Genomic DNA, 25,688 nt, shown 5'->3' with positions numbered 1-25,688 from the left:
TATCTGCAAAAGATCTGTTCCTGCAAAAGATCTATTCCTGCAAAATGCATTCATAGTCTATATCTGCAGATCTCATAAACACTTGGTTTAACAGACAATCATCTGCAGATCATCTGCAGATCAGATCCACCAGGATGGATTTTCAGATCTGCAGATGATTGTCTGATCTGCAGATGAATGTCAGTTAAACAAGGTGTGTATGATGATCTGCAGATCTCAGACTATGAATGCAATTTGCAGGAACGGATCTTTTGCAGATACTGATCTTTTGTGTCTGTACAGCATCTGTGTGCAGCATCTTGCAAAGATTTTTTTTTTCTGATGGGGAGTTCAGCTCCATAGAAAAGACTGTGTAGGTATGGCTCTCATACTACATGAAGGGTGGTAAGATTGGTCTGTGATCTTTCATTTTCCAAAGACTATAGTCTGATGTGTGTATGCACCTTAATACTTTTAGCCACAGCCCCTCAACAAGCATGCAGATCAGGTGCTCTGACTGAAGTCAGACTGGATTAGCTACATGCTTGTTTCAGGTGTGTGATTTAGCTCTACTGCACCTAAATAGATCAGCAGATCAGCAGGGGAGTCAGGCAACTGGTATTTTTTAAAAGGAAAAATCCATATACCTCTCAGTTTAGGTTCCCTTTAAGGCTGTATTCACATGGACAACAGGACTGTGTGCTTTAACCATAGTTCAGCCATTGATCTGCTGTGGAGCAAGCACCATCTGGTTGCTGTGTAATGTAACCTAATGGCAGTGTTTGTAACTACATGTCTTTCAGTTTTTCACACCCAGTGCGGTTTCTACATGGTAGGTAGAAAATTGCAGCATGTCACGCTTTTTGGACAGGCACCACCCCACTGTGTGTGCTGAATGCTTTCAGCTGCCTCATGTGCCTGGCAGATCCACAAAAGCATGTGACAAGCAATAAATGCACTGCTGTCAACCCCCAGGTGAATATGCTCTGTGTGGTTTAAATGTCTTAAACCACACCTGAAGTGGGGGGGGGGAGGGGAGTTGACTAATACTTACCTGGGGCTTCTTCCAGCCCCCATAGTCGCTAAATCCACTTGGGGTCCTCCGTTCTGCAGGTGTCGACCAATTTTTAGCTCCCAACCCAGCTGGGTCATGTGCAATGGGCCATGTGCTGTCACAGCCTCATGCCTCCTCGATTGTGCTCTTGTAGCTGGGTGTGTTCTGCACATGTGCAATTAGAAGTGTCTACGAATGCTCCCGGGCCACGGCAGTGCAATTGAGTAGGCATATAGCCGGGACAGTGCATGCATCGTACTGCTTGACCCACTTGGGTGATGGCAGCACAGCAAAGGGTGCTCTTTAGACATTGAGGGACCTCAACTATGGGGAGCTGAAAAAAGCCCCCAGTTCAGGTGTGCTTTAAATGGGGCTCTGATCAATAATGCAGTAAGTATTAGTAGCATTTTGCCTTTGATGTTGCCTTCAGTAGAGGTGTGCATTGGATAAAATCTCCACCCATCCGTATTCATTCTGGATCATCCCACCCCCATCCTGAGAGATGGTGATGGATGCAAAATAAATAGGGTTACGTGACGATCATGTTCCCATGGACATCTTTAAGCTCCAGCTCCAGAAATGAGACCGTGCGGCTTTCAGTTTGGCCATCCTGAAATCCAATAGCCTGCCACAGGTGATTGTCGGAGACCAAACTACATTGCATAGATTGTATAGCTCATGAAAGGACAGAATCTCTCACTATTTTAGGTCCGTACACACGCCGGACTGGAGGCAACGACTGGTCCGTCGGCACCTCCCGCTGGGTGGGCGTTCCAGCGACAGTCCGGAGTGTGTACAGTCTGTCTGCAGACTGATACGGCTGTTTCTGAGCGAAGAGATGAGCCTGAGCTGAATTTAAAAGGCTCTTCAACCACCCAGAAAAGCCCAAACAGGCCACAAGAATGAGGGTAGTAATCAAGGGCAGTTGCAATGGAGTCTTGAAAACAAACACAAAGGCTTTGTGCCCAGCAGTTTCAGCATTACTTATGCATTAAAATATGGGTTATCTTATTTGCTTTTGCTAGGGGGAGTAGTCACAGAAACTTCATATTAAACAGAAGATACTTGCACGTGATTAAAGCTGTACGTTTACTGTAAACCAGAGCTGCCTCATGCTTGCTTTGCTGATAATTGCATAAAAAGATTTGTGGCTATCCTGAAACAATGCACTATGGGGTCTTCGGTTTTGTGACTATGAGGAAGTGGTAACTTGCCAACACCTTTTGCGTGAAAAAGGTAATGCTGTGTGTGGCATTGCTTTCCTCAAAGGACATACCGGTATATTTCCTTTTTTGTCCCTGTGAAAAAATCCTTATAGCCCGTGTTCTTTATGTGGCTGGGAAATGCATTTTGGTAACTTCATGACACTTGTAAGCGTCACTTTTTATAAGCTGTAGAGTACATGATGCCAATTGGATTTTTTTTTTTTAAATGTTGACTGCTATAAGGTAGAATCTGGCTGCCACAGCCACTAAATAACTCTTTGCTCTTGCTGTGTCCAGGGAATTCTGCATGCAGCTTCACTGAATGGTTTTGTCACAGTGTGTGCATTTTGTAAGGGAGGTATTTTGATGTGTAATAAGTCTTCCTCTTCTTCTTCAGGTGAATCTGGCTTAGGGAAATCAACTCTTATCAACAGTCTTTTCCTAACAGACTTGTATCCCGAGCGAATTGTGCCCGGCGCAGCAGGTGAGTCTGCTATTTTTTTAGTTTGCTTCTGGAATATTACACATAATTGATCTATGCAACGGTAATTTATACGCTGCTGTCTCTTTAAGGGCTGGTTCACACTGCAAGTCCTTTTTCAAGTATCATCTATTTAAAAAGCTCTTGCTAATGTAAAGCTTATTCTATGTTATCACTTGAGCGATGTGATTCTTTAAAAAATCACACATAGCGTTACATTAGCAAACGCTTTTTAAATCACTGGCACTTACAAATGTGTTCGTGGTATGAACCTGCCCTAAGATTTATTTTTCAAATTATCTGTTGCTTTTATGCAAATCTAAAACTGTCTCATACCATAAGCTAAGTAAGTTACACGCCGCATTTGTAAAGACTTACTAATAATAATTTGGCTACGCCATGATGATTAAGGCCGGGTTCACAAATAAAATGTGTACAGTTTTGTTCCAGTCCTGTAAGTTTTTGTATCAGTTTTATACGGCTTGGTTCACACAGACATTGGGGTCAATTCACAAAACTTCTTATAAATGACATATTTTTTCTCCTGATTAATAAAAAATATTTCAGCACATTTACAAGCAAAATCATCGCTGAAAGTAAGTTGTTCCTGAATATTACTTTACTTACCTTAATTATTTTGTGTTTTTTTTTTGGGGGGGGGGGGGGGGGGGCTTAAAAATGTGAAAACAGGTGAAAAAGCTTTGTGGATCATGCCCAATGTTTACAGTTCCATTCCTGTCCATTTAAAACTGATTGAAAACTCCTGCAAAATTGACTAGACAAGACACTAGTGTACACATACAGAACTGTGCACATTTTATGTGTTAACCAAATCTTAAGTCCCATACACACACTCAACCGTGGTCTTTTATGCACCTTAATTATTGAACTGATAAGACGCAATCCAACAGTTGGATTGACGGCTTATCAGTCTTATCAGTTCTTTAACCACTTAACAACCTCTGCCACGCTTATCTACGCCCCTTTAAAATTCACCTGAGTCACAGGGGCGTAGATAGGCAACTCCTGTTTATTTTCCTGCTGTGCGCGATCGCGTTCGCGTGCGCGTTCGCGTGCGCGTTCGCGTCCGCGTTCGCATGCACGCGGACGTGCATACGCGTCGGGCACCCGCTGGTCTGTGATTGGCTGATGTGAACATGTGTTCACAAAGCCAATGACAGTGCTTATTCATGCAGAATGTGTGTAAACATTGTATCAGTCACTATGCTGTTACAGTTACTGAGATCACTCGTGAGAGGTTCTCAGATAACTAACACAGCATTAGTGACTGATCAGCATCAGTGAGGTTTTTTTTAAATAAATTATACCCCCATTAAGCCCATTAACCCTTGCCTCCTTTAAATGTGAAAATTGCTGTGGTTTTTAGGTGAAAAACCCCGTGGTAGAGAAGTGGTTAAACAATAGCGAGCAACCTTTTTTTTTTTTTTTTTTTTTTTTTTTTTGGGGGGTTGTTCAACTTGTTTCGCAACAAAAGTTGTTCAATAATTGTGCTGCATAAAAGACCGCTGTTGAGTGTGTGCTTGGGGCTTTACTCTTAAAGGGATACTGTAGGGGGGTCGGGGGAAAATGAGCTGAACTTACCCGGGGCTTCTAAAGGTCCCCCGCAGACATCCTGTGTTGGCGCAGCCACTCACCGATGCTCCGGCCCCGCCTCCAGTTCACTTCTGGAATTTCAGACTCTAAAGTCAGAAAACCCCTGCGCCTGCGTTGCCGTGTCCTCGATCCCGCTGATGTCATCAAGAGCGCACAGCGCAGGCCCAGTATTGTCTGTGCAGTACACTCCTGGTGACATCAGCGGGAGCGAGGACACGGGCGTGCAGGCGCAGTGGTTTTCTGACTTTAAAGTCAGAAATTCCAGAAGTGAACTGGAGGCGGGGCCAGAGCATCGGTGAGTGGCTGCGCCAACACAGGATGTCTGCGGGGGACCGCTAGAAGCCCCGGGTAAGTTCAGCTCATTTTCCCCCGACCCCCCTACAGTATCCCTTTAAATCGCCCTGAAGTCAGTATGTAGAAAAGAAGCAGTTTTTAGTGGAAACAAGATCGGGTTTAGAGACAGCACTCCCTTATGACTTGGAGACACTGACGTGAAAAAAAAATTATGATATGATTTGTATGTGTAGTACAGCTCAGAAATAAAACATTAGGAGCAGAGAAATAAGTCTAATGTTGTTTCCAGTACAGGGAGAGTTAAGAGACTCCAGATGTTCTCTATGCAAAATAGCCATTGAGCTCTACGACTTTCAAAGTCGCAGAGAGCTCTGAGTTCTGAAGGTTGTAATCTCAGCTTTCAGTCAAGGATTTTCTTTTTCTCTGCCAGAGGACAGGTCAATAGTTCCCAGCCTGCTCTGTAAAAAAACATTTTAGAATGCTGAGTATTGTGTAAACTGCACATATTAGAGAATGATGCAATGTTAGTAAAAACCCTATATAACTGAAAATAAAAATGTGAAAATATTTTCTTTGCTACTAATCTTCTAGTAATTTCTACACAACCAATTCACTATATCATGATATTTTTATCGCTTCAGTGTCTCTTTTTAAATGAGGCACAGGGTCAGTCTGCCAGAGCACCAAGCCGGACACACACAAGGATCAGCACACTCAAAAGACCTTCTGAAGTTACAAACTTACTTTATTAGAACATTTTGCAGAATTCACTGCAATAAAATCATGACAGATCCAGGGAACAATGCAACAATTAGATGATCATCACTATGATAATCAGAGTCCACCAAACCTCCAATTCCACAGGACCAAAGTGGATATTCAATAGTAGAACTATGGTAGACACCTGGCTCACAACATCATGTGTGCCCAAACTTGTAAGCAGTAATTCTACTATTGAATAGCCAATGATCAATACTTTCAAACTCCTACCATATTGTAAATTTCGCACTTCTGGGTCCTCATTTTTGAACCTTTTTGTAACGATACGTTCGAAAGACCATCATTGTGACATCGCTGAATTCAAATGTGTGCTGACGTTCACTCATCGTTAACCGTCTGATCACTCGTTTTTACACAATCACAGTCGAGCGTGTGTATGGAGCTTAAGAACGGTGGAAGAACATATATTTTGTTATCTAATAAGAATACTGGATTTTGCATGTAGGGGTTGACAATTTATAAGAAATGCCTACTAGAGGTGGTTTCTACAAACTGTGGCAATGCTGGCTGTGAGAGGCCAGGGTGTATTTACCTTCTCTACAGAAGGAATTCTTATACAGTATCTGTTTTAATGCTATTTGAAGATACTGATAAATCCACATGTTTAAAAAAGGAAGAAAAATGTTTACAGGAATTGTACTTAGGTTTTCATTTGACAGTGGAATACATAGTTTTGTATCTTGGAGTGTTTGGGGGCTGGAATCATGTGACTGTACACATAACTTACATGGCTTCTTTTCTCTGTGGTGTGTTTAGATAAGATTGAACGCACTGTGGAAATTGAAGCATCCACAGTGGAGATAGAGGAGAGGGGAGTGAAACTGCGTCTCACGGTGGTGGACACTCCAGGCTATGGTGATGCTATGAATTGTGAAGACTGGTGAGTGCAAATGTCATTTTTCTTAAAAGCACAGGTTGGTGCCAATTGCAGCAAAGCTAAGGCTCTTTGGGGAGATGCTAACACTTTAAAACTAAATTATTTTCTTTTTCCAGATGTTCAATGTTCATGTCAGATGAATGCCAAACAAAGAAAATAAATGGCTCTTAAAGAGACACTGAAGCGGAAAAAAAATATGATATTATGATTTGTATGTGTAGTACAGCTAAGAAAAAAAACATTAAGATCAGATACATCAGTCTAATTGTTTCAGTACAGGAAGAGTTGAGGAACTCCAGTTGTTATCTCTATGCAAAAAAGCCATTAAGCTCTCCTACTAACTTAGTCGTGGAGAGGGCTGTTATCTGACTTTTATTATCTCAACTGTAATTGAACTGTTTACTTTTCCGCTGCTAGAGGAGAGTTCATTACTTCACAGACTGCTCTGAAAGACTCATTTTGAATGCTGAGTGTTGTGTAATCTGCACATATTATAGAGTGATGCAATGTTAGAAAAAACACTATATACCTGAAACTAAAAATATGAGAATATTTTCTTTGCTGCTAATCTTCTAGTAATTATTCATAGTACACAACCAATTCATTATATTATATATTATTTTTCGCTTCAGTGTCTCTTTAACCTCTAGTAACCCTAAAATATATTGCTTCTCCTACTCAAACAGTGCATGAGTTTTTTAAAGCACACATGAACAGAGGGGGATATGGATGCTGACATTTATTTCCTTTTAAACAATGCATTGCCTGGCTGTCCTGCTGATCCTCTGCCTCTAATACTTTTAGCAATAGACCCTGAACGAGCATGCTGAGGTTTTTCTGACTAGAGTCTGTCCGGCTTAGCCCCCATGCTTGTTTCAGGTGTGTCACTCAGGCACTGTTGCAGCCAAAGGATCAGCAGAAAACCCAGGCAACTGGTATTGTTTAAAAGGAAATGCATAATAATGATAGTTATAATTTGGTGGACTCCAAGTGCTTGAGTGTTGCAGCCACTAACGGTGTGCTTAGTTAGGGAGTCGTGCCCAAGGATTCCTTACTGAATAGGCACTGGCTTACTGAATAGGAACAGCCAAGATTCAAACCCTAGTCTGTCAGAGGTGGCATGCTTATTCCATGCTTCTAATACGTGACTGGATAGTGTACTGGTTAAAGAGAACCCAAGGTGTGTTTTTTAAATCTTAATAGGACACAGAGGCATGTTCTGTGCACAATAACATGCCTGTGTGTCCTATTAACCTTCCTGGCGGTAACCCCGGTAACGTAGTTCAGGGTAAGCCGCGCAGGAGGTTTTCTCAGGCCCTGCTGGGCCGATTTGCACAATTTTTTTTTTTTTTTTTTTGCTGCACGCAGCTAGCACTTTGCTAGCTGCGTGAGAGTGCCAATTCGCCGCTATCCGCCGCGCCGCCCCCACCTAGACCCCTTGCGCAGCCTGGCCTATCAGCGCCAGGCAGCGCTGAGGGGTGGATCGGGACTCCCGATGACGTCAAGCCCTCCAGGAAATCAGAACGGGATTTCCTGATCGCCGGAGGCGATCGAAGAGGGTAGGGGGATGCCCAGCGGCTGCCATGTAGTGAGCCCTAGGCTCGCTACAGGATTTTAAAAAAAAAATTATTACAAAGAAACGGCTGCGCTGCCCCCTGGCGGATTTTAATAGACTGCCAGGGAGGTTAAGATTTGAAAAAAACACACCTCGGGTTCTCTTTAAGGGCTTTGCCTCTGACACAGGAGACCAGTGTTCGAATCTCGGCTCTTCCTGTTCAGTAAGCCAGCGCCTATTTGGTGAGAAGATCTTGGGCAAGATTCCCTAATACTGCTACTGCCTATAGAGCGTGTCTTAGTGGCTGTAGCTCTGGCGCTTTGAGTTCACCAGGAGAAAAGCGCAATATAAATATTAAGTGTCTTGTCTAATATAACATGGAAGCAGCAGAAGGCAGGCTCTCTGCATAAGACGAGCAGCGTTGCAGTTTGGAGAAAATATCGCTGTAGTGCCAGATGGAATTATTTACTATATTGTGCTATCCGCACTAGAAAATCTGACACTAATCCTACAAACTGTTTATCTGGACCAGACAAAATCCAAACAGCGGGTACTGAAACCTCAAATGTTCGAACGGCAAGTCCACGACTAGCTCAAAGAAACAGTCACTCCCTTATCTCTGAGTGCTAAAATATATGAACTATTGACCTTTTTATCTATCTTCTACTCCAGAAGCCCAGTTTTCTGCCAGGAACTGTAATTCCTGATCAGTGAAGGAGGCTATTGTCTGACTGGGTCCCAACTGGAGAAAAACTGTCAGTTCCATAGCTGAATATTAACTCTTTAGGCAGAAAATACAGAACAGCAACACCGCCTAGTTATGTGCGTGCTAGGCACTGTACACACACACCTATCTCATCATGTCACATGTCACTTAAGATTCCCTTTAACACTCAGGGCCACTGAATATGTTGGCACTTACCGGTAATACAGCAATAATATTATGTAACAAAACTGCATGTGACAACTTCAAATGTAACAATGTTGTTTGTGTAAAAATACACATGTTAAAATCTTTTGTTTTCATGGCACTATAAAATGTAATGCATGAAATTTCCACCCTGTGTGGAGTAGCTTCCATATGTGCACAGAACACAATGCAGCATAATGAGATAAATACACTAAAATGTCCATAAGTGGTTTTTTCTTATTAAAAATAAGGTAGGCATAATGGTTTGATGCTATTCATGTACAACACCAAATTGGTAGTCCCTGGTGTGGAATTAGGTTGTAATAGTTGCCGTCGTGAAGTTGGATTCATTCCACAGTAATCCAGTCTATATACCCTCAGGGTAGGAAGTCTAATGGCCCATACTCACGGGCTACAATTGTCGCCGCAACACGTGGCGCTTGCGTGTTGCGGCGACAGGTCGCCCCCGTGAGTATAAGGCGTTGCACGGGCGCGCACCCCGAACCGTCGCTCGCCGCTTCTGTCGCCAGGCGATTGGCGCGGTCAATCGCCTGCCGACAGTTGCCGCCGCAACTCCGCTGCTAGTCCGCGTGAGTATGCGGACTAGCGACAGCAACCTCCATAAAGAACACGGAGCTTCCGGTGGGGGGAGGAGGAACGTCGGCGCACACGCTCCCGTGTGCTAGCGACAGAAGAAAAGTTGCCCGTGAGTATGGGCCATTAATGTATGGATGAAGCCCAGACATGTGAATCAGGATGGTACAAGCTGTGCTTATCGAAATGCACAGTACTGGAAACTCCATATGCATGAACGAAACTACTGATTTCCATGGAAGTAGGCCTGATGTGAGAGGGGGATATGGAGGCTGCCATTTTCATTTCCTTTCAAACCATGCAAAGTCTAGCTTGTCTGCTGATCCTCTGCCTCCAATACTTTCAGCCATAGACCCTGAATAAGCTTATCAATGAGGAGTTTCTGACTGAAAGAGGAACTTTAACTAAGGCTTGAACCTCATCCCAATCAGTAGCTGACACCCTTTTTCTCATGAGAAATCTTTACCTTATCTCCAGTAGAGGGGGCTCTGTATGGCTGATAGTGTAGTGAAACACCTCCCACAGTGTGAAATCAGGGCCACGACACTGACAGTATACTGTCTGAACCTTGTTGCATTGTGGGAAATAACTGCTATTTGCAACTGCCAAGCAAGCAATATCTTCATCTGTGTATAGAACGCTCAGTAACGAACATTCTGTATGGATCACCTGGCAGAACTAAAGCTGTCACCACCAGTGATGCATTTCAAAATGTAAATCAGGGAAGGAAAGATTTTACAATGGGCAAACGCTCACTAAATCCTCTACAATAAACTCTGTGTCGCTGCGTCCAGCTGTCCCTGTGTCCCTGTTATTTGGTACTGCGCATGTGCACAGTATGGACAGCTGTACGGGACCAGGGAGCGAGGCGGTTGCGTGTGCATGCGCACTGGCGGCGGCAGTATAAAATAGACTTAGAGTCCGGTTTTAAACGGGCTTGGGTCTACTAGTAATCTATAAATGAATATTTTAAAAATAAGCACTTTTATTCATTACTAGGTTTTGGCCGCGACCCCCCACACTGCCTCTCTCTCATTAGCCGCGCGTCCATACACGCCCCACCCCGTTGTCCTTCTGCTCTAACTGCTGCAAGTGTGCCGCGCATGCACAGTAGTGCAAAAGCAGAGGGGACACAGAGACGTGGTTCTTATAGGATAAGATGTTATTTAGATTACAGTTCCTCTTGCAGTATGACTAGAATAGCCACATGTTTGCTTCAGGTGTGCAATTCAGACACTGCTGTTTTATACTAATATGCAGACACTGGCATCATGAAATCTGTTATCCAGTGTGCAATAGTAGGTCTGTTTTTGTTGTTTCGTTGGTGTTATATGTGCTCATTAGTAGTTAAGTGTTACACCATTTTTATCCATTAGTAGAAATAGGAAATTGTAATTTAAAGTTTATTACAAAAACAATAGTAAGTTCATTATTATTATTTATTTATTTTTAAAGCCTTGAGGAAGATCTTGGCGCTATGTAAATATTTCATAATAAATGTTACCTTTTACCGGCCAGCCGCATAGATTAAAATAACAAGCTCGCAGCATAGTTCAGAGACTGAGATTAAATTGGCATGATTCTTTTTGTCCCTGGTACAATGGCTATGAGGGACAGCGTTCTGCTATTACAAACCCAGAATACTCAGCTCAGCAGACCGTAGTTGGATTGTGGTCAGATTCAGTGCCGGCAGTAAAGAAGAAAAAAAAGATACTGATAGGTTATAGTTATCGCTTAGTGGAAGGTGTAAAGGAGAGGGTTGGATACAGGGCAATAGGATAGGGGTGTTTCGTTTTATGGTTCGGGCATCAGGAAGGTGTTGACCTTAGGGGGAGGTTAAAGTTGGATATTATGAGGAGTTATGTTTAAAGTACACCTGAGCTGAGATTGATATGGAGGCTGCCATATTTATTTCCTTTAATAAATCCCTCTTGCTTGACAGTCCTGTTTTTGTATTTGGCTGCAGAAGTGTCTGAATCGCACACTTGAAACAAGCATGCTGCTAATCTAGTCAGACTTCAGTCAAAGCACCTGATGTGTTCAGGGTCTGTGGCTATGTGTTTTAGAGGGAAGGTCCAGGATAAATAAAAAGTAAAAATCTACTTACCTGGAGCTTCCTCCAGCCCCTGGCAGCCGTCCTGTGCCCCCGCCACAGCTCTGGTGGCTCCCAGACCCATCCGGTGCAGGTGCTGACCTTGCCAGGTCGGAATCTGCTTGTGCTTCACCATGCGGCTCACTGAGTCACTCTGACGTCATTCGGACTGTACTGCGCAGGCGCAGAACTACTGCGCCTTCGCAGTACAGTCCGGATGATGTCAGCACGACTGTGAGCCACACGCTGGAATGCAAGTAGGCCTCTTGTACCGGAGGGGACTCCGGGCCACCGGCGGGGAGCGGAACTGCGGCGAGGGCACAGGACGGCTGCCGGGCTGCAGGAATCCCCAGGTAAGTAGATTTTTTTTACTTTTTATTCATCTTCGATGATTCCTTTAAAGACAGAGGGTGAACAGGACAGCCAGGCAATCTGCACTGTTATAAATAGATATGGAATATAAATAGGAAATATTTCAGGCTCCATATCCCTCTTACAGTTTGCTGTTAAGGTTAGTTGACAGGAAGTGGTTGTACTTAAAAGAAAAAGTTAAGAGTAGGTGTTGGGATGGGTGATTTCTTTATAGATGATTTGCTAGAATTAGAAGATGCAATGAAATTGGCACAGATGCCAGCGTCTCTATGGCTAGGTTCACAGTAAAAGCAAGAAGCAATGGAATGGGAAAGTCATGCTGCATGTTATCTGTGCGTTGTCGCATACAGTGAAGCATACAGTTGATGAAAAGTATGCTTTGCTGTCAATGCACGTTTGCATTGGGATGCTGCACCGCATCTATCACACTATAAACATTGCATAGGTTATCCTCTGAAGTGCGACGTCCTGCGTTGCAATGTGGCCGCAACACACCACAGTGAAAGTAGCCTTAGCCAAAACCCTGCATCTTTTGCTTTATGCAGCCCAGATGCAAGAGGAACAAGTTGTACTGACTCTTCACATATATGTCCGTCAGAGGAAGTGGATAATAGCTGAAATGCTTTAGTAGGTCATTGACCTACATTATTCAAACAGAGCAAAGACAGCCTATTCCAGAGGACCAGTTATGTTCGCACACTTTTCCCGTTGACTGGGTTTCTGTTCTTTATGCTGTGTTGATGCCAGAAATGTAGGTTACTGGTCCCATGAATATCTGTGAGCAGCTCTCATATCTTTGTATTGATAAGACTAAGAGAGAGAGAGAGAGAGAGAGAGTGTGTGTGTGTGTGTGTGTGTGTGTGTGTGTGTGTGTGTGTGTGTGTGTGTGTGTGTGTGTGTGTGTGTGTGTGTGTGTGTGTGTGTGTGTGTGTGTGTGTGTGTGTGTGTGTGTGTGTGTGTGTGTGTGTGTGTGTGTGTGTGCGCGTTTTTTTTTGGTAACTCAATTTTTATTGGAATTTGTCAAAATGAGAACATTAACATTTTGACAAATGTTCTCATTTTGAATGTATCCCGTATACATACTTACATCTTAAATGCAGATAGTGCATAGCCATGATATCTAAAGATTCCAATAGAAACCTCCTGTACCCCCGCACTGCACGGCAAGCTATTACGGTTTTGTGTTTATTGACCTGAGGAAGCCTGTCCTGTAAAACTAGTGGTCTACTACTTAACCTTTTTATTTAATAAAGACTCCTTTTTTCACCAATGTGAGTCTACAAGTGAGGTAAGATACCTCTTCTTTTTTTTTTTTTTTTTTTTAATTTATTTATTTATATTTTAAAATATTTTTGGTATACTGAGAAGTTTAAGGGCGCCTCCACCAACTTGCATCCGTACTGTCACCACTTTGAGGTGTCATCTTGGTACTGGGGATACCCATCCACCAGTATACATGACCACAGGAGGAGAGCGACCACCCAGTTCCAGCAGGTTCGGGGATACCGAGCGGAAACGGTTACTTTCTGAATGCACAGTCAGTGGTTGCATAAGTGCGACCCACGCTTGTGAGTATTCATTACCCACATTATAATTTTTATCATATTTATCCAACGATACTACACCATAAGGGCTCCTGGTCTCATCCTTTCCCTAGGGCAAAGATGTTCCCCTCCTTAGTGTGGAGATCGCCAAAGACCTGCACAGAAACCGATGGCAAGCAGGGAGTTCGTGGCTGTGCAGCGGACCAACTTGTGACACCTCTATGGCTTGCAGGCAGGCCTCCTGCCACCTCTTCTCCTTCTCCTCCTGCTACATCCTCTTCGCTATCGTCCTCCTCCTCCTTGGCTGAATGGCAGTTCAACTCTACTGGTGCTGCGATCTCCTCTCCAGCTACACAGCCCCATCTCCCCAGGGCCTATGCTGCATGCCAGGTACGATGGTGTCACGCCATCTTAGACATGTCTTGCCTCAAAGCGGAGAGTCACACTTTACCAGCTCTTTTGGCTGCTCTTAACAGGTGGATCAGTGGCTGACCCCGCATCAGCTGGGGATCGGCAACGTGGTGTGTGACAACAGCAGAAATCTCATTTCCTCGTTGAATTTGGGAAAGTTGACACATGTACCCTGCATGGCACAAGTGCTGAATCTAGTCATTCAAAGATTTGTGTCAAAGTACCAAGGCTTAGAGGACGTCCTGAAGCAGGACAGGAAGTTGTGTGGGCATTTCAGGCGGTCTTACACGGCCATGGCACACTTTGCCGAGATTCAGCGGAGAAACAAGTTGCCGGTGAGACGCCTCATTTGCGATAGCCCGACTCGCTGGAATTCGACCCTCCTTATGTTCTCTCTCATGCTAGAACAGGAGAAAGCAGTCACCCAGTACCACTAGAATTTCAGTAAAAGGACACAATCTGGGGAGATGGGGATGTTCTGGCCCAACAACTGGACACTGATGCGAAAATGCATGCAGGCTCATGCGACCGTTTGAGGCTTCCAACCTGGTGAGTCGCAGTGAAGGCACCATCAGCGACTTGATCCCGTACGCTTACTTCCTGTAGCGTGCCGTGCGTAGAGTGGGGGATCAAGCTGTGGAGAAGTGTGAAAAGGAACAGTTATGGGAGGAAGCGTTGTGGGATAAATTCTCATCAGAACCAGATGTTTCCTCAACACCTGCAGCAGCAGAGAGGGGGGAGGAGGAGGTAGAGTAGTGTGGGGAACTGGAGTCAAACTCGGATGATGAGGAAGGTGTTTCTTTGGAGGAGGAGGTGGCGGCAGAAGAACAACCGCAGCAATCATCGCAGGGGGCTTGTGCTGCTCAACATTCCCATGGTATTGTTCATGGCTGGGGGGAGGACGACGACTTACCTGATGCCACTAAGGAAGAGCAAGAGGAGATGGATAGTACGTCTGGATCCAATTTTGTGCAGATGGCGTCTTTCATGCTGTCCAGCCTGTTGAGGGACCCCCGTATAAAAAAAACCTCAAGGGTAATGAGCGTTACTGGGTGGCCATGCTACTAGACTCTCGGTATAGGCACAAAGTGGCGGACAAGTTACCAACTCACCAGAAGGCAGAAAGGATGCAGAATAAGCTAGCAACTATGCTTTACAATGCGTTGAAGGGTGATGTCACAGCACAACGCAATAAAAGTACCACTGCCAGTAATCCTTCTACCAAGTCCACGCAGGCAAGGACTGGACGCTCCAGCGATCTCATGGTGATGTCGGATATGCGGACAATCTTTAGTCAAACGCCTCGACTTAGCGCTTCCGATTCCACCCTCCACCAACGCCTGGACTGGCAGGTAGCCGACTACCTGGCCTTAAGTGTGGATGTAGACACTGTAAGTAGCGTTAAAACCCTTGGACTACTGGGTGCGCAGGCTTGACCTATGGCCAGAGCTGTCCCAATTTGCGATTTCAACTTCTGTCTTGCCCTGCCTCAAGCGTCCTGTCAGAAAGGACCTTCAGTGCAGCTGGAGGCATTGTCACTGAAACATCGCCTAAGTCACAAAAGTGTTCAGTACCTCACCTTTATCAAAATGAATGAGGCATGGATCCCGGAGGGCTACTGCCTGCCCGAAGACTAAGTCGCTCCCCACACAGCACCTCTGCCTGCAGGCCGCTTGACTGCCTTCTCCACCGCCACCAACAGGGTCCAGGACTCCACGCGGATTCCTGAATTTTTAAGGCCGCTGCTAGCAGCGGCCGCTATAATAATTTTTCTGGTGCGTGTACATGCCTGCCTAATTTTTTCTGGCTGCAGTGCAGCTGCAACAACAAAACAAAAGGCATGTACATGTGCCCATTCCCCTTCATGATAATTACCTTGCCGCGGTGAAGGGGCTTGCGTATCACAATGAAGCAATGACCGCCGGCTATATGAGTGTCTCGGGGGGTGGCACACCAAAGATAAGGTCGTTGCTTCATTGTGGACAGACAAATTTGATCAGCTGGACAGTCACTGTTCTGTCATTCAGCTACCTCAGCCCGGCGACCATATGGGCTGGAAAGCCGCCATCACCTGCACTCTCGTCATGGTGCGCACCAGTCCAGCATGGCCATCACTACACAAACAGCTGTTTGCAGTCACTGCATACCTTTTCACTGCATCTTTGACTGCACATTGTATTATACCTGGCAGTCAGTGCATACCTTTCACTTGAATGGATGGCAGACTTGCCCTCCATAACAGATTCTCGTTACAGGTAGTACAGTCAGTGTCATGTACAGCAGGGCCTCGAAAGTCCTCCTGTATTGTTATTTTTGGTCACTACCTCGGGACATGCATGCCATGCCTGCTGCCTTCCTTGGCTGTGTGGTGGTGGTAGCCGTTTCTTACGCTTCCACTCCGGACCGGAATCGAACCAGGATTCCCCGGCCATTACCAGTGGTCACTCACAATGGCAGACTTGCCCTCCATAAAAGATTCTCGTTGCAGCCAGGTACTGAACAGCAAGCAGAACAAGTATTTAAAAAAATAGATGCAAGCTTTAACAATGGTAGAGAAAGAACCGTTGAAAGTTAAGGCAGTCAGACATTACCTGACATCACTGAGTGAGTAAGAGCAATCTTGCCATGGTGCGCACCAGTCCAGCACGGGCGTCACTACGCAAACAGCTGTTTGCGGTGCGTTACACAGGGAGTTTGGTGTGTCAGTGTGAAGCAGTACTCTAATTACACTCCCTGATTGATGTATACACATGCAAGATGTTTTAAAGCACTTTAGGCCTGCAATTTAGCATTCAATGTGATTTCTGCCTCTAAAACGCTGCTTTGCATCCAATCCGGATTTTTCCCCGGGACTTTTGGCGTCTATCCCACTCCGCCATGCACCCCTCCAGGTGTTAGACCCCTTGAAGCAGCATCTCCATCACTTTTGTGGCCAGCATAAATGTTTCTAGTTTTCAAAGTTCGCCTCCCCATTGAAGTCTATTGTAGTCTGCGAAAGTTCGCGCGAATCTAACATTTGGCGGAGGTTCGCGAACTGAAAATCGGAGGTTCGGGCCATCTCTACGGGTGAACAGCTGTGCTCTAATATGGATCCTGTTGGTGGCTAGGAGAGGAAGTGAGTGACGGCAGTAAACGAAACCTAAAGGCCTCATCTTCACATTGGCTATGCTGGTCGCATTTACAGCAATACTTCCATGTTTCCATCCATGTGTTGCTATTCACCACTTAATCGCAGTGCATGTTACATGCATTTTTGTGCATTTTTGTGTTGCAATTCCATTCACTATAAACGAGAAGAGAATTGCAGTGCTGTGTGGTGCAATGGTCACTTGGATTGCACAGAAGTGGGGAAGAGGCATCACTGACTTTGTAGGGGAGAGACATCCCTTTCAGGACGGAGTACGTGAAATAGGAGTCCCGTGCAGTGCCCTTTTTTTTTTTTTTTTTTTTTTTTTCCTTCCCCTTTTTCTCTGTACTCAGACTTTTCAAGCATCACTGCAGGACACAGCACTTGGAGAGGGGTAAAAAGGTTGGGGTAGAACAGGCTGTACACACAAGCCTGCTGAACACGGAGTAGGGACTGTCTACAAATATTTGTCTGCAAAACTTTGTATGATTCCTTATCAGTGGCTAAGCAGACGCAGTCATTAAAACAATTGTGCAGAGAGCAGAAAGTCTCACAGAACGGGGCCCTCTGTGGCTTCTGGGCCACCCTGCCGCTGCATCCCTTGCAGGGTCTATTGTTACGCTCGTGTCCCACAGCGGTCCTCCACAATCCTCCGTTCACCCACTGCAAGTTAGTTTTGTTACCGTCGACGTCGCAACTGCGCCCGCTCGCCCTGGGCCAGGTGTATCTTTCTTTGCGTTCCTGCTCGCAATAGTGTTCTGCACTATTAGCGGAGGCAAAATAGTGCAAAGAAAGATACTTGTGGCTCAGGGCGTGCAGGCACAGTTGCCGTCGACTTACAAGTCTTCGGTAATGAAACTAGCTGGCGGCAAGGGAACGGAGGATCGTGGAGGACCAGTGCAGGACAGGAAAGCTGCAAGGGGCTGGCAGAAGCCCCAGGTAAGGGAAACACTTTTAGTATTCAATTCCGCTTTAAGTTAATTTACCGTTTGAGAGTGAGTGTTCAAAATGTACTGTATTTATTATTGGCATCCTGCAGTGTAAGGGCTGCACATTCGGTGTTCTTCAGCCAGCTGGGATGAAGGAACAGCCAAGTGGTCAACAAAATGTGTTTAAGACTCTGGGGAGGGACTTAAATATCACTGACTTCTCACTTCATGAAGTTCCCAGTTTTCCCAGTTTTCACTGTGCACCTAGTGTTTTTGTTTTAAATAAATTGGAACCCCCCCTTTTTTTTTTAACTAATACTAACTCTTTCGAGTTGTCATTTTATGCAAATTTTTCCAATCTAGAACTAATTTTTGGGTGCCTCCTGCATCAGTCTAGCACATACTCTATGGAGGTTGTTGGTATTTCCCAGGGAGCCTTGGGACCCTTTGCTTCAGGAACAGTTTTAGCATTCATTCATTTATTCTGATTTCGTAAACTTGCTTGCTTTTGTCATATGTAAACTTAAAGGGAACCTAAACTGAGAGGGATGTGGTTGTTTCCTTTTAAACAATACCAGTTGCCTGGCAACTCTGCTGATCTCTATAGCTGCAGCAGTGGCTGAATCACAGACCTGGAACAATTTTCTACCTACCATGTAGAAACCGCACTGGGTGTGAAAAACTGAGACATGTAGTTACAAACACTGCCATTAGGTTACATTACACAGCAACCAGATAGTGCTTGCTCCACAGCAGATCAATGGCTGAACTATGGTTCAAGCACACAGTCCTGTTGTACATGTGAATACAGCCTTAAAGGGAACCTAAACTGAGAGGTATATGGATTTTTCCTTTTAAACAATACCAGTTGCCTGGCAGCCCTGCTGATCTCTTTAGGTGCAGTAGAGCTAAATCACACACCTGAAATAAGCATGCAGCTAATCCAGTCTGACTTCAGTCAGAGCACCTGATCTGCATGCTTGTTCAGGGGCTGTGGCTAAAAGTATTAGAAACACAGGATCAGCAGGAGAGTCTGGCAACTGGTATAATTTTAAAAGGAAAAATACATATCCTTCTCAGTTTAGGTTCCATTTAAGTAATGACTCCTGTACTAAAAGTAGCAATGGAGCTAACGTATTAGAAGAGCTGCAAAGAAAACTGGAGCAAAAGTGGAGCAGCCAATCTGCAACCAGCATTATTTCAGGCTGTTGAATGATGTGAGGCTTCTGATTGGTTGCTCTGGGCAGCCGCGTCACTTCTCTACCAGTTTTCTTGGCACCTGCCTTGGTAAGTTGGCCACAGTTTTTGTCTGTTGTCTAAGCTGACTTCCCATTTGTTTCTCAAGTATGTGACATGTATATTCTCTTCTGTGTAACAATTATCCTTCTCTTTTCCAAATTGTAGTTTCAAACCCATTATCCAGTATGTGGATGACCAGTTTGAGCGATATCTTCATGATGAGAGCGGCTTGAACAGACGTCACATTGTGGATAACCGTGTCCACTGCTGCTTTTACTTCATTTCCCCCTTTGGCCATGGGTATGTGAAGGTCATCTATACATCCTTTCCCCTGTTGCCAGGACACCGCTATAGTAATGAGTAGCTGCCCAGTGACGTCAATGAAGTCTGAACACAAATCCATAGATTGATATTTTTGTACTGTGAATGTCATCACTTAGACTTGATTCTTGTTTTGTAATATGTGGCACTTCATTAATGTATACTACAATATTTATTTCAGTTTAAAGCCCCTTGATGTAGAGTTTATGAAGGCTTTACACAACAGAGTGAACATCGTTCCCGTCATTGCCAAAGCAGATACTTTGACTCTGAAGGAACGGGAGAGGCTCAAGAGAAGGGTAAGACCAGCTCATGGCTTCCGTGGGGGGTTTTGTATAACCAGCAAAGCGTAAAGTGGACCTGAACTCTTGCAAAGGACAGAAGGAAAACAAAAAAAAATGCACCCTGTATGTATGTAGAGAGTTTAACCTGTCTAATTCCCACTCCTATGTGACTAACCACACGTTGTAATTTGATCTTTGAGCTGTGTCAGCTCAGGGATATAATCTGCCTCGGCAGAGCAGCTAATTTGTAAGCACAGGCTGTTAACCCTATGTCTGCATCCATGAAAGCAGGAAGTTGACAAACTGCAGATCTATTGCAGGATTTGTAACAGCTGTAACAAAGAAATGTTTTGCTATAAAGGTTATTGGTCAAATGGTAAAAAGAGTAGCACTTCACTCAAAAAGGGGAAATGGGTGCTTAAGCCTCAAAAGGTCCTCACACCTCCGGATCCCAGTAGCAGCAAGCACGATGGAGGCTGGCACTTCCAAAGGTATAAAGCTCTTTTATTGAAACATCAGTAAAAATCAATAAAAATGGCCAAGCGGCTTGTTGCTTTAAAGGTTATTATGCTGTTGCTTATTTTTCTAGAGCAGAGAGGAAGTTCTGAATTCAGGTCCGCTTTAAAAGAAAGAGCTGATAATGATTTTCACAGTTAGGTTTGTAACAATATTTTTTTTTGTTGGCTTCCACAAGCCGTGAGCATTGTAGCAAAAAATGGAACAGCACCTAGATCAACCACTCAGAATCTATATCAATAACAGTTAAAAATTGATAAGTCGCCCTGCTTGCTGGCTTACATTTTCTATTTCAATGTCCACCATCTCTATTTGAAATGTATTATTGTAAAATGTTGCTCATAAACAAAGGATGGTCAAGTGAGATGCTAATAATTCTGGATTTCGTACGATTCAGACTATATGCAACTTGCAGTTATGCTAATTAGATTTTGGCCCAATTCAAAGCTGCATGAAATCTAGCCTGTCATGATGCACCAATAAAGTATTTGCAGTTTTTATTTAGAATACTCCAGTGTGATTTGCTGACTTTTTCTTCTTGGTTGCACTTCCATATATCCTAGACCTAGACTACGTCAAGCTTGTATTTGTCTTAACTACCTAAGGACCGCGTCATGCCGAAGGGCGTGACCGTGGTGGCAGCCCCAGGACCACCTAACGCCGACCGGCGTGAAGTCCTGGGGATTGCTTTTGCAGGACATCGCACGCCGCTCGGAGACTGTCAGGGCTGGTGCACACCAGAGCGGTTCTGGAGTGTTTTTAAAAACGCTAGTGCTTTAAAAACTGCTTGGGTAATGTATTTCAATGGGCTGGTGTTTTTTCCACAAACGCAAACTTGGGGGCTGCAGCAATTTTTAGATTTCTGAGGCGTTTCTGCGTCAATGTTAAAGTATAGGAAATTGGAAAACCGCTCTGAAAAACACTAGATCAGAGCGGTTTTCCTAGCGTTTTTGTTACAGAAGCTGTTCAGTAACAGCTTTAGTGTAACTATATATGAAATCTGCTACACAAAACCGCTTAAAAAAAAACACTACGCAGGTTTAGAGAAATCTCTCTAAACCTGCCTAGAATTGCTCTGAAAATCTGCTTCAAAAACCTCTAGCGTTTTGCGGATCTGCTAGAGGTTTTTGGTGTGCATTGGCCCTTAGACGACGTCTAATTACCCGCACAGCGCTGCGATCTAAGGCAGCGCTGTTCCGGCGGACAGCCCTGTGACACTGCTGTCCCCTCTGTGGGATCGGAGGTGATCGGCTGTCATAGGCTGAAGCCTATGACGGCTGATCACGCTGATTGGCTGGCGGAGGGAGGGTTTAGTGTTAAAAAAAAAAAAGTATTTGAAAATAGATAAATAAAATTTACAAAAAAACAAACATTGGGGGAGCAATCAGACCCCACCAACAGAGAGCTTTGTTGGTGGGGAGAAAAGTTGGTGGGGGGTGGGAGTATAAGTCTATCCAGCAAAGTTAATGTCTGCACTTGGGGAGCTGTGGTGTTAATGGCTGCATTGTGTAAATTATTAGTCCTTAACCCCTCCAGGCCCCTCGTGCAGCCATTAACCCTCCCAGTCCTCAAGTGCAGCCCCACTCCTCCTCCCTAGTAAGCAGTCTAGCCAGTATCTGTCCCCCTTCCCTAGACAATCAGTCCATCCAGTATCTGTCCCCCTGCCCTCTGATAATCAGTGCGGACATGATCTCTCCCCAGACCCCAGGTAATCAGTGCTGGCAGACACTCTAACCTTCCTCCCACAAATGTAGTGATTGGTGCATCCAGGATCTGTCCCCCTGCCTCCCACAATCAGTGTGACCATCATCTGTGGTCCCCTCCTTAGTGTGGCCACTATTCTTTAAGATAATTAACTCTTTCTGTGCCCCCCCCCCCCCCCCCCAATGTGAGTAATGATTGCAGATTGCCCCCACCCCGATGTGAGTAATGATTGCAGATTTCTGCAGCAGAAGCTGAGCCACATACTAGGTCCAGTGCCAGGTGCCGTGTACTCTCCTCTCACTCATGCCGGTCAACATGGATCATTGTTCCTTTGGCTACTGATGTCATGTGAGGAGGGTGGGGTTAAGGGAGGGAGGGGGAGATCTTAGAGACTCCTAAGTCTCAAAAAAAATCTTTAGTCACTGAGAGGGGCGGGGGAGAGGCGGAGATCCGCTGCTGATAGATGCGTGTGAGGCAGGGCTGCAGCTCATAGCTCTGCCTCACACGGAATCGCATAGGGCAGAAAAATCCACAACCAAAAAAGTCGTGGATTTTGCAGGGGAGAGCATGCTGGCCTCTTTAGCTTTAGAGGTAGAGTGAGAGGCGCCCCCTATCCCCAATCCTGGCTATAAAGTCTGACTCGCATACAGGTCAACCCCTATACTTTTACTTGGTGAGTCAGACCTATATTTATCAACTTATAGTGTAATGAAAACCAGAATTGTTGCCATCTCATTGACTATCTCTACTCTTTGCTATGTTTGTATAGCCTGTTATACTGTATAAACACATAGGAATTGTGTATGTTCTGTCCAAAAGGATCATTAATAGATGTAAGCTTTTGTGAGGCAATTGGAATATTGACATGATATATTATACAGTTCAACACAACATGAAGTTTAAATGACTACTTTTTCTCTTGTGATGTGATATAATTGCTTTCCATTGTTTTAAGTTTTTCATTTCCTTTTATGCTGTGCCATCTAGTGTCTCTTTACACAAATTACAACTTTTAATTTGATAAATGAAAAGCATAATGACCTATTTTATCAGTAGTAATATTCTACACAGGTGTTAAGAAGGAAATGTAGAAAAATAATTGAAAGAGAAGTGCTCCTATAGGTTTATATAGTTGGTGTTCAAATATGTGTCCCATGTAATGAAAGGATCTGAAGTGGTTATAGGATGCCAACATTGCTTTATGCCATTCACATGTAATTGTGCAAAGCTGTTTGATCACAAAGACTTACCTAGTGCATGTACATTGATTAAGAAATCATTTACTGTACACGTATTTGTAGATTCTGGATGAAATTGAAGAACATGGCATAAAAATTTACCAGCTTCCAGATGCAGAGTCTGATGAAGATGAGGACTTCAAAGAGCAGACTAGACTTTTAAAGGTTTGTCAGTGACTACCATTCTCCTGTTGTCACAGGTGATCTGCTGGTCAAGGAATTAAAGGCCTTCTGTGATTCATTTTGTTAACCGACTATAGGCCCGATCCAATTTACTTTTCTCCCAAGTTTTCTCCTAGAAGATATTTTCACATTATAAAATAAAAATCCATTTAAAGAGAATCTGTACTCTAAAATTTTTACAGCAGAAAGCATACTATTCTATTCATTATGTTCTCTTGGGCCCCTCTGTGCTGTTTCTGCCACTGTCTGCTGCAATCCTGGCTTGTAATTGCCAGTTTTAGGCAGTGTTTACAAACTAACCAGCTTGTGAAAGGCTCACATAAGCAGAGTCATACAGAGCCTGCAGGGGGCCTGCAGAGGGTTTGTATCTTTTCTATACAATCACAAGCAGCCCTGCACATTCTACACATTCAAGCCTTAGCTCGACAGACACGACAGAGGAAAGGAGATAAGATTTATTACAGAGACAGTGCAATTAGGAAAGGCTGCAGTAAGCCAGAGCACATTAGAACAGGCAAAGGAACTTATAGGATAGAAGAACTAAGGCTGAACATTTTGTTACAGAGTCTCTTTAAGCCACCCGCAAGCAAGAAAATACTCAGAATAATTTTGACAGTATTTTTTCACTTTTTGGTACTTTTTCAATTGCAGAGTGTTGAAAAGTTATGTTTAAACAGATGAAAATTATCTCCTAGGAGAAAACTTGGGAGGAAAATTAAATTGGATTGGGCCCTATGGCCTTTAATCAATTTCTTTTTTCTCCTAGGTGATATTTTCATACTTGATCAATACAATGCCTTTTCAAGCCACCAGCATGCAAGAAAATATTTTATATAATGCCGACAGTGCTTCTACAGTTAACTTTTGGTGCCTTATTCAGTTGCAAAGTGCTGAAACATTATTTTAAACAGAAGATGAAAAATTGCCTCCTAGGAGAAAACTTGGGAGATGAAGGGAATTAAATAAGGGCCCATATTTGTTTTTTTTTTTTGTTAGGTTTTCAAGGAATTGCTGTAACCTCTGTCGTGTTTAACTATAGTAATCTACTTTACCAAGGTGAATTGGTCTAGTAAAACAATTGTGAAGCTTACCGTATCCAAAGTTATAAACTGATTCATAGTGTTGAATTAGGTTTTGGCATTTTGCTTTAAAGGGGAACTTCAGCCCAAACAAACATACTGTCATTAAGTTACATTAGTTATGTTAATTAGAATAGATAGGTAATATAATCTCTTACCCACCCCGTTTTAAAAGAACAGGCAAATGTTTGTGATTCATGGGGGCTGCCATCTTTGTCATGGGGGCTGCCATCTTTGTCATGGGGGCAGCCATCTTTTTGGTCGAAAGGAGGTGACAGGGAGCAGGAGACACAGTTCCAACTGTCCTTTGTCCTGATCACCCCTCCCAGCTGCACACACTAGGCTTCAAATGTCAAATTCAAAATGTAATAAAAAAAAAAAATTGCACCAAAACAGCAGAACGAGAACAACATCATCAGAAATCCCATCATGCTTTGCACAGCATTAGGGGAAAAATGCCCGGGCAGTTTTTTTCTGTGCAGCAAAAAATGAGGCTTGTATAAGAGAAAAAAAAGTTCTGATGCTGTGAAACAGTTAAAGAAACACCATGCCCTTCCAGTGCTTCTGAGTCAATTTTTAGTCTGGAGGTTCACTTTAATGATCACTTTGATGTCATTTACCTCCTCACACTGCAGCTAAAAAATACCCACACTTCCAAAGAGACGTACAACGCTTATGTCACTTAAGCAGGTGGCGTAGGATCTACCCAAGAGTCTTTTGTGATCTACCGGTCGATCATGTTCTACCCAATGGGCACCCCTGACCTAGAATGTTTAGGGCAGACAACCTTCTTTGTGTCCACCATCAGCTCCACTGTATATGCAAGACCCTGTTTGTCTCTAGACAAATCTCCAGGGCCTACAGTAGTAGACAAAACAGTTGAAATAGCCATGCTACTTCTTTCTGCGGCAAGCAGCGAGCACTACCTAGTAACAGAAATGACACCAAGAGCTAGGAACCAATTACCAACGTATAAAGTACCTAAAGCATAAAGATCAGATTTTTTTTTTTTTAATTTTTTTTTTATGGTAGACTTTTAGTGTAATGGTAACCCATAGACATGATACTTTGGTATTCCAAAACACAATATAATAGCTTTTTCTGTTAACAATTTGCAGCAAGAGTACTCGCTAGTCGCTACCGCACCTCATGAACAATTATTCTTTGACAAGATATCTTTGGATAAACTGTTTTGACTGAGCATGAAGTAAGTGTTGCGTATCTAAGGCAAGGTTGCCGCTCACTGCCGCATTCCCAGCACGTTGGCAATCCATCAGCAAACATTAATCTGCTGAAATTTGCCTGC

The 25,688-nt window shown here is 43.9% G+C and overlaps 1 protein-coding gene across 1 annotated transcript in view; it reads left to right on the top strand.

Moving 5' to 3' along the window:
* The window catches only part of SEPTIN2 (septin 2), a 77,296-nt gene that overhangs the window by 35,438 nt on the left and 16,170 nt on the right, over positions 1-25,688 (top strand). The window contains exons 4-8 of the mRNA XM_068280618.1: positions 2,636-2,722; positions 6,164-6,287; positions 19,223-19,357; positions 19,560-19,677; positions 23,184-23,285. Of these exons, the coding sequence (XP_068136719.1) occupies positions 2,636-2,722; positions 6,164-6,287; positions 19,223-19,357; positions 19,560-19,677; positions 23,184-23,285 (566 nt within the window). The remainder of the gene's footprint in view (positions 1-2,635; positions 2,723-6,163; positions 6,288-19,222; positions 19,358-19,559; positions 19,678-23,183; positions 23,286-25,688) is intronic.

This window comes from Hyperolius riggenbachi, chromosome 4 (assembly GCF_040937935.1).
Source record: "Hyperolius riggenbachi isolate aHypRig1 chromosome 4, aHypRig1.pri, whole genome shotgun sequence".
NCBI lineage: Eukaryota > Metazoa > Chordata > Amphibia > Anura > Hyperoliidae > Hyperolius > Hyperolius riggenbachi.
This window is presented reverse-complemented; position numbering and strand designations above follow the sequence as displayed.